The sequence below is a fragment of the Aquarana catesbeiana genome, linkage group LG01 (assembly GCF_042186555.1).
Source record: "Aquarana catesbeiana isolate 2022-GZ linkage group LG01, ASM4218655v1, whole genome shotgun sequence".
NCBI classification, from domain to species: domain Eukaryota; kingdom Metazoa; phylum Chordata; class Amphibia; order Anura; family Ranidae; genus Aquarana; species Aquarana catesbeiana.
The window spans coordinates 689251451-689261626 of record NC_133324.1 but is presented as its reverse complement, the minus strand read 5'-3'; the positions used below and the strand labels follow the sequence as shown (position 1 = coordinate 689261626).

General features: G+C 41.6%; 1 protein-coding gene across 1 annotated transcript in view; it reads right to left on the bottom strand.

The window, feature by feature from the left end:
- BLTP1 (bridge-like lipid transfer protein family member 1) overlaps positions 1-10176 on the bottom strand; it is a gene marked incomplete in the record, with an annotated part of 561636 nt that overhangs the window by 71805 nt on the left and 479655 nt on the right. The window contains 6 exon segments of the mRNA XM_073603515.1: positions 3147-3284; positions 3362-3541; positions 3856-4059; positions 6858-7056; positions 7160-7299; positions 8570-8731. Coding sequence (XP_073459616.1) covers positions 3147-3284; positions 3362-3541; positions 3856-4059; positions 6858-7056; positions 7160-7299; positions 8570-8731 — 1023 coding nt within the window.

Below are 10176 nucleotides of genomic sequence, written 5' to 3'. Positions count from 1 at the left end.
AAGGATAAGTAAACAGCATAAAGCACTCACATGAGTGTAGACAGGTGGGCCGCACACCCCATAAAGTGCAGGAAAAATTATACGAGAACCCCCTAACGGGGCTTTAAAGCAGCCAATGAAGTGCAGTATCGATAGTTGAAAAAATTCAGTTTTATTAGTACAAAAAAGTATAAATTAGCATATTATAAAAATCACTGAAGATAAATACTGACTGTTAGAGTCAGGACATGAACTGAATATGGCGTACAATTACAGTGAACAAAGCATACAATTAGAACCAATACCAGGCACAATGTATTAAAGGGCAACCAAGGTTATCTTAAATGTTGGATTCTTAAAATGGGTAACAACAGACAATGCCTATAAATGGGGGCAATACAATACGGTGTATGTGGAACAACAGAGGTTGTATGCGTAAATCCTGACACGTTTCGACCCTTCCCGGGTCTTCTTCAGAGGATGGTTGTCCACTGTGAAGAGGTCAACATGTGTCAAACATAGCATCAAATCCACAGTAACAAACTTATATATGTGTACCATCTACTATAGTTGCCTAGATCGTATAATTACCTATTACAGGAATTCTGACGTTTCTGCGTTTAGTTTAAGCATTGTAGATTGTTTTAGGTGGTACGATTTCTCCTCTCTGTTCCCCTGTCTCCCCCGTGTCGGACCCAACTCCCAAGAGGGAGCGGGCGGTGGGGCCAAATGTATCTTGCGAGGGATCACGCCTACCAGCCCCCCATACAGGAGGGGGAAGGAAAGGAGGGGGCAACAGGCAACCCGAACTGCACCTGAATGGGTGCACGTTAGTACTAGAAATAGAAAAAATATTAAGTATTAAATGTTAAAGAGCGAGGGGTCGATTGATTCATCCACATAGACTGGGAAATTCCCCAACTATGGAGATCTATAAAATTACTGAATTGTGGGTCCATGGGTGTGCAGAGGGCATTGCTAAAGAAAAAGAAGACAGGAGAAGGAAAGATCAGAGGGAAAGGGAAAGGAAGGGGAAGGAAAAGGAAGGGAGAGGGGAAGAGAGGGGAGGGAATAAGATGTGAGGGGAAAAGGTGAAAGGAAAAGAAAAAAGTGAACCAAAAGTGTATATGTGAAACAAGTATAAATTAGAAGTAGTAAATGCCCTACTGTCAATCAAATCCCCATGCCACATAAGAATATGTGTAAAAAAGCAATCGGGTAAAGGTGCTGACAAACCACCAGTGAAATGAACAGGGTGAGATGGGGGGGGGGGGGAGGGGAAGGGAAAGACCAGACAAGCTGGATTATAAGTGGTGAAAAAAGAAGGGGGGGGGGGGGGAGGAGAAAAAAAAGGGGGAAAAGACGGAGGAGAAAAAAGACCAAGGGAAAAAAAGGGGGAAGGGGAAAGAAAAGGGGGGAAAAAGGAAAAAAAAAAAAAAGGGGGGTGCTGGGTTTGTGGGGGGGAGTGGTGAGGATAGGGAAGGGTGGGAAGTAAAGGTGTATGTGGGGTGGGAAAAGGGTGTGTGTCTTTTTTCTCCTCCCGTCCTTTCCCCTCCCCCCCCCCTTCTTTTTCACCACTTATAATCCAGCTTGTCTGGTCCCCCCCCCCCCCCCAATCTCAACCTGTTCATTCACTGGTGGTTTTGTCGGCACCTTTACCCGATTGCTTTTTTACAACATATTCTTATGTGGCATGGGGATTGATTGACAGTAGGGCATTTACTACTTCTAATTTATACTTGTTTCACATATACACTTTTGGTTCACTTTTTTCTTTTCCTTTCACCTTTTCCCCTCACATCTTATTCCCTCCCTCTCTTCCCCTCTCCCTTCCTTTTCCTTCCCCTTCCTTTCCTATTCCCTCTGATCTTTCCTTCTCCTTTCTTCTTTTTCTTTAGCAACGCCCTCTGCACACCCATGGACCCACAATTCAGTAATTTTATAGATCTCCATAGTTGGGGAATTTCCCAATCTATGTGGATGAATCAATCGACCCCTCGCTCTTTAACATTTAATACTTAATATTTTTCTATTTCTAGTACTAACGTGCACCCATTCAGGTGCAGTTCGGGTTGCCTGTTGCCCCCTCCTTTCCTTCCCCCTCCTGTATGGGGGGCTGGTAGGAGTGATCCCTCGCAAGATACATTTGGCCCACCGCCCGCTCCCTTGGTAGCTGGTCCGACACGGGAGACACAGGGGAACAGAGGAGAAATCGTACTATCTAAAACAATCTACAATGCTTAAACTAAATGCAGAAACGTCAGAATTCCTGTAATAGGTAATTATACGATCTAGGCAACTATAGTAGATGGTACACATATATAAGTTTGGTACTGTTGGATTTGATGCTATGTTTGACACATGTTGACCTCTTCACAGTGGACAACCATCCTCTGAAGAAGACCCGGGAAGGGTCGAAACGCATCAGGATTTACGCATACAACCTCCGTTGTTCCACATACACCGTATTGTATTGCCCCCATTTATAGGCATTGTCTGTTGTTACCCATTTTAAGAATCCAACATTTGCGATAACCTTGGTTGCCCTTTAATACATTGTGCCTGGTATTGGTTCTAATTGCATGCTTTGTTCACTGTAATTGTACGCCATATTCAGTTCATGTCCTGACTCTAACAGTCAGTATTTATCTTCAGTGATTTTTATAATATGCTATTTATACTTTTTGTACTAATAAAACTGAATTTTTTCAACTATCGATACTGCACTTCATTGGCTGCTTTAAAGCCCCTTATCCTTTTTTTAACACAAGGATAAGTATCTTTATTTTAGTCATATGTCTAATTATTATCAATATGTTTTATATTGGGGTTTTAAACCTAGTTTGTGTGATCTTTTTATCCAACACCCATTTCCCTATTAGCTTAGTAATATATGATGAAAGCTCTTATCAAAGAATATGTAGTCTACACCAGTGGTTCTCAACCCTGTCCTCAAGTACCCCCAACAGGCCATGTTTTGGGAATTTCTCTTAGATAAAATAGCTGTCCAAAATACCAAGTCAAGATAAAGGAAAACCTGCAAACATGGCCTGTTGGCAGTATATGAGGACAGAGTTGAGAACCACTGGTATTATTTCCCATCACCTCAAAAGCTTTATGTATTTTACACAGCAACCAAAGCTACATATGACCAAGGCCAATCTTACCGGGCACATTTATAGTCTGATCACCAAGAAAGAGACGTCTAGCTATACTTCTTCTATACCATGCCCTCGGAAATGCTAAAATTTCACTAAGTCGACGCATGTCATACTTGAAAGAAGCTGAACCGATATCACAGACAGCTAAATGAACGAGAAACATATGTTAGCCTAATCACAAAGCTTCACTGCATTTAGCCATATGGCATAAAATGTATTACCTGAGATGTTTATTAAGGTAGTATCCATCTTGCTAGTAGCTTTGTTAGCGGACACACCTTCAAAGAAAGAAGTTCCACCAGAACGTCTCATTCTAGACAAACTGACTTTGACAAATTCCAGGTTAATACTAAGAGAATCTTTCCGGCCTGTCACTGATGTGAGCTCTTCATCCACATGACCTGCAAGTAAATAATATGTCAAAATTCATACCTTTATACCAGTGGTATAAACTGTGCCAACGATTTCAACTACGGTAATCTGCAAATGGTGATATGAAATAGATTCAGTATTTTTAAATCATTGTTTTAATTGTTGGATATGCAGTTCAATAAATATGTCTAAGCTTAAAAACACGATAAATTCTGGTAGAAAGGAAAGCACAACATTGCTGCATGTGTTAAGGTTGGGTGATATCTGATGAGAAACATTTATAGAGTTTGTATTTACTCAGAATAAATTTTATCAGCATACTATAGAATGCATCTTATCATACCTAAGCCACTGGAACCTGGAGTAAGACCAGAGACTCCAGATTTCTGTTTGCCAGCTCCATAGGGGTGAAAAACATAGAGAGAGAAATCAGACATGCAAGCTGTGAAACTCAGGCCTGATGAGTTGCTGCTTGAGTTGGTCAGATCTGATTGGCTGCTGCTGTGTCGAGTCCTTCCAAGAGGGCTGCCTAGCCCCGGGGATGGCCCTGCAAGAAAAAAAAATCATCTTATTAAATGAAGGTCTTGAAAAACTACAATTCTTGGTAAAGTTCTAAACTGTGCTGAAGCAAACTAATGAGAGCGAGTGAGGATGAAAATATAGCCAAAAGGCAGTGTTCAAGCGGTAAAGACTGCTACCATTATTTCTTTGTTTACTTGCAAGCAGCAGCTCTACAACAATGAACATACTGGTCTAGCATGCCATAATACGAACAAGAACAACCAGACAAAAAAGAAAATGTTCTTTAAAAGGAGAAGTCCAGCCTGAGCTTTTTAGGCTGGGCTTCTCCTCTGGGTCACAGGAATGCAATTAGTTTTGCACTCCTGTGACCCATTTTCAGCGAAGAGCAGTTTGAAGTCCGCTCTCCGCTGACGTCACTATCAGTCGAGGCAGCGCGTCATCCCGACTTCCAAAGTCTGGATCCACCAGCTGCCTTCATTGATGGCTGTCTCAGTGAGCCGCTGAGACGGCAGCTCCCTGCACCTCCACAGCACGTCGCTCCAATGAGCGTGGAAGAGCAGAGCAGGAGAGATGCTGACTGACAGGCAGCATCTCTCCGCTCAGGGTGAAGTGAGAACCAAGCCATTGACGGTGTTCGGTGGCTTGGTTCTCAGTGAAGAGACACTGGGGGACAGCTGCAGCATCGGTCTGATGCTCCATCCACCAAGGTAAGTATGAATCTAAAATAAACTGAAAACCCATACTTCTCTTTTAAATCAGTTATGAAAACTTGTACATTTCAGGGTCCAGCCAAGCCGCACCCATAGCTGCGTTCAGCATAATCCAAATGGAACTTAGAGTACCTCCTAGAGATGCATTTAGGGTTCAATGAATCCTACAAGCAATACTTCTATGATCTGCACCTACACTTAGCTGACTGAAAAGCATCTAAATAGGACATGCTCAGCAAAACAACCAACTGCTGCTCATAGGGTTCAAAACCCAATGAAGGGTAGGGTGATCCAGGTCCCATTTTGGCTACATAGAGCACATATGATACAGGAAGGGCTCAGGAGGCCCTGGACTGCGAACATATACTTGCATCAAAAGGTTACTGGCTGCCTGTAAAAATATAATGTAAAGTTTATAGTAAGCGTAATGTAATTTATTATCAAAGTATACATGAACTATATGGAAGTTTTAGTATATGCCTTGGCTTCTTTAATTGTTACAAAATAAAAGCCTGCCCATCATTATGAAACCTTATACACCAGGAGTAAGCAACCTTTCAGAGGTTGAGATCTACCTGGACAACATGGAGGAAAGTTAAGATCCCCGTGGAGGGGGGTTACTAGGCAGCACTATCAAGTTCCCGATAAAAAGATGTAGATGTAATGTTCTATGCGCCTCCAACACAAAGTCCTCTGTCTCCTTCACATACCAACCTTCCCCCCACTGCAGTGTCCTCTGCCCTCTCCCCCCACAGTAGTGTCCTGTACGCACAATGCACTGTCTTCTGCCCCTTCACATCACCCCTCCCCACTGTAGTGTCCTCTGCCCCTCTTCACATCATCCCCCACCACTGTTGTGTCCTTTACCCCTCAAAACAGTGTCATCTGCCCCCTTAACATCGCCCCCTCCCCACTGTAGTGTCCTTTGCCCCCCACAAAGTGTCCTTTGCCCCCTGAAAGCAGTGTCCTCTGCCTCCCCATCCCCCAAAGCAGTATCCTCAAATCCCTCCTCCCCCCTCACTGTAGTGTACTCTGTCCCCCTCCAACAGTGTCTCATTCCCCCACATACATGCAGGCTGTGTAGGTAGTACTTCCTACCTGCCAACGTGTGTACAGCAGAGCAGAGATCAGGAGACGGTATAGTGCTGGGTGGAAGGCGGGAGCAGGAGCTGCTGGAGTTAACATTTCATAAGTTAGTGATTGGTTGCTAGGACTGCCTAAAAACCAATCACTGAGCAGCTCCTGCCCTCCCTTCAGCACTAAGCTGCCTCGTGCTCTCCAGTGAACGAGAGTGACGAAGGCTTGGAGAAGGCAGAGCCGTAGTCACGATCCACCTGTCAGCTCGTTGTGGTCAACCGGTCAATCGACGGCTTTGCCGACCCCGTTATACACTATCTCAAAAGTACTGCAGACCCAACTTAAAAACAAGATAACGTTGTAAAACCTGGCTCTCTCCTACATGCTCCTCTCAACAGCATAACCTACCATTTTGTCCTTCTTAACCCATTTCCTTTTTTATTTTCCCCCCCCGCTCCCTCTCTTCTCTTCAATTTCCACTCAATTTATCTCCCTCTCTTCACCACCAGACTTTTTTCTCTCTGAGAGATCTCTTTTATGGAGAATACGTGCCCATATATGCCAGTCTGGCTGCTGAGCCTATATGCTGAAGTTTATCTGGCATTCGTTTGGTTTCAAGCTCAGCGTTAGCTAATGGCGGCATTCTGTGTTGGAGCCCGGGTTTCAAGTTCCAATAATGGGGCGTTTTTCACATACTATCTCAATGTCTGAGAGGATGTTTATTTGAGTTCCCGATCTGTTCAGCTGTTTAATTGCTCACAGTCATACAGATGAGAGATTGATGTAATGTCTCTAGCAGGATCCACACAGCCTTACTGTATTTTCGCTGTACTTTTATTCATACATGTAGTTCTATGAACATGCACATCCTCCTGTACAGATGGTTTTTCAAGTTCTATACATCTCTCTGAGTTGCTTTGAATTGCTAAGGTGTATAACTGTCTGTAATTTCTCTTTGCAAAATGAAAATAAAGAATTTATAAAAAAAAAAAAAAAAAAAAAAAAAAAAAAAAAACAAGAGAGGAAATGTTTCCACCTGTCATCCCAGATTTGTTCAGGCTTGCTTTTGATCCACTTGGCATGGAGAGATTTCCAACACTAGCATCAGAAGGATGGGCTGAACCCAGCGTCTCAAGGTCACTTCGGTTTGAGGAGAACACTAGGTCTAATGAGGGCAGCTTCAACATGCATTCAACACGTGAAACTGGTAGGCAGCTAAACTTGATCTGGGAAGGCTAGAAAGAGAAATAGGAATGAGGATAAAACTCTGGAAATCTAAAGAGCTACTCAGAAAACAAGGAGATTAAGAATATAAAAAGTTTTATAAATCAGACTTACCTGCACTCTTACATACACAACCACATCTACTGGGAAGGAAGAATAGGCAGAGGTTGAAGAGGACACTAATGAGGTAGTTGACTCTTCCAATGGATCCTGCAGATCAAACTGTCCAATATCTTCATCCTGAGCACTCACTGCTGTAATAAAGCAGAAACACACACAGGATAATGCTTGCACAAAGCACACCAATAAAGGCACATTTGTAATGAAGAGAACATATTGTTTACATGATTTACTAAAAAAGCAATTCTGACACATTTCATAACTCACATATATTTCTCTAAATCGCATATATATATATATATATATATATATATATATAGATAGATATATCTATATATAGATATATATATCTATACATAGATATATATATCTATATATAGATATATCTATATATAGATATATCTATATATATAGATATATCTCTATATATCTATAGATATATAGAGATATATATCTATAGATATATATATTTCTAGATTGTAAGCACTAACGGGCAGGGCCCTCTGATCCCTCCTGTATTGATTTGTATTGTAACTGTACTGTCTGCCCTCATGTTGTAAAGCGCTGCGCAAACTGTTGGTGCTATATAAATCCCGTATTATAATAATAAAATAAAATTTCATTACATGCTATGCCCAGTATGACAAAATAATGGTAACGGTACTAAAATTAAAGATACTGTGCGAAACTTACTACATATCTAGTATTTCAATTAAATGTGTCAAAGTACATTCAGGAAAGGTGAGTTAGAACCAAAGATTCTACTGGTAGAAGCTTTATGGATATATTAAAAAAATTAAATAAAGTAGGCCATACATTATGCAATTTTCTTTCCTTCAATCACGTTTTAATTTTGCTTTAAGCCAGACTGAGCAAAATCTCACAATTATCTTATTTTTTGGGTGCCATTTCCCCTTTTTACTTCATATATTTTAATAGTTACAATAACGCAACAACTTGTATTACCTCTATTCAGCTCATAACTATATCCTGACTCCAGTAAAATAAAGAAGACCATATCCTCATTTAACTAAGACAAATTTGAACTTCTCACAGGCACAAATTCAGCAAACCAATTATTTTAGGTATCTTATGACACTTTTAGCACCAATGCAAAGCCCTTCCAGTAAAAAAATAAATTAATAAAACTGACAAGCTGTAAGAATGGAAAAATCCTGACTGTATATGAAATGTGTAAGAATTAAATGACCTTTCCCATCAAGTGCGAAAACACACTAAGCTGCAGTAATTTCATCCTCATTTTACCACCATCAAGAAATACATATAACTCTGAAAACAAAGGTGGCATTAATAACTCAGTCTGCTATCGTAATGCTGCATTTACCAGTAAGGCTTCTTGTCTGTTGGAACAGCATAGATATATTACTGAAATGCAATATTTACCAGTGTAATTTCGGTCTATTGGTGTTATGGGTATGGTCTCCAAGGCCTTCTCCAGAAAATCAAGCAGGTTTGGACTGATGACCATTTCTTCAGGCAAAGACTGTAGTGCTACCCAAGCATACAATTTTGCTGTTTTCACTCCACCGCTTCCCTTTCCTTTGGCTGTAAAATTAAATATATTTCCTATATACAGAAAATTATTGATTGATATAATTTAAAACATTAAATTTAATTTGTGCACCTTTTGCTTTACCACTCAAGTCTGAGCCTCATACATCTCTGGTCCTCAACGTGGGGCCCTTTAATCCTTATTATGGTGGCAGCAGCCAGTAGTGTTTGCTGTGCCTGGGCCAATGTTTCTCAACTCCAGTCCTCAAGTACTCCCAACAGGTCATATTTTCAGGTTTGCACAGGTGATTAAATCAGTTTTACTACCTCAATAATTACCACAACCATTTCAGGAAGGGAAATCCTGAAAACATGACCTGTTGGGAGTACTTGGGGACTGGAGTTGAGAAACATTGGCCCAGGTAATTACTCAGGAACAGCGAATGGAAATATTTATTAAACTGGTTTCTACTAGCTAAATAATTTGCTTTATTTCTTTCACAGTTTCTTTTTCTATGTTGTCATTTCTTTTACCTTCTAACCTTTTCTAACTTGCTGACAGCAATATCAAATGTGGCACCAGTAGGTTTTTTAAGGGCGCTGACAAGCTTCCTGCAGTATTTTTCTCAATTTCCACCTGGCCCCGCTGAATAGGCTGAATTTTGATCCATCTATGGCCATTCCTACTTAAAGGAAGCTGAACAGTTTTCCTTCTATTATAATAATAATTCTATCAGCGCCTAAAAGTCAATAGGCTGTAGCGTAGATCAGTGTATTCTGACAGTGAAGGATTCCCGCTATCAGCGTACAATAGCACAGCAAGGAGGATTCCTCCATCCAGCTCACTTGTGTGGATGGGGGAATGCATTCATTTTTTGACTGAAACAAAAAACAAAAGATACATGCATGGACAGTTTTTAACAACCTCCTGTAGCATGCCCATAGTTTCTGACCATCCAAACTGCAGTATGACAGAAAAACAAAAAATCACCGCGCTATCATAAAAAAGCCCCCTAAGAAGCAGCAGTTCAACTGTGAGATGTTCACAACAATACAAAAAAACAAGGAAAAAACTGCGCTATACCATAAATAGCGAAAAGGTGCATACAAATCAATTGATGCAAAATAAATTGAAAATAGGGGGCGTGTCCGGATGTAGTGAGAACAGGACGCGTTACTGAGGAGCTCCGCGATCCTGTTATAATCCAACACCATCCTGCAAGTTAAATAGCCTGGTGAGCCTCAAAACTCATCCCAGCTACCCCCGGACATCCTCTGCACCAGCCCTTGTGAAAATTGTGGAGCTCGGCCGGCCGATTGAGCGTGTACGGGGCCGCGACCGGCTCCACACAGCAGCAGCCAGCCGCCATCTTGAGGCCTACTAGGCCTCCAACATTCCCGGGCTGAAGTGCCGCGTTTGGAGAAGCGACGGACGGCTACTCCATCAGCATCCGCAGCGGCAGTTCCTGGGAGGTGTCTGCGGTGGGAGGAAGGCCGGA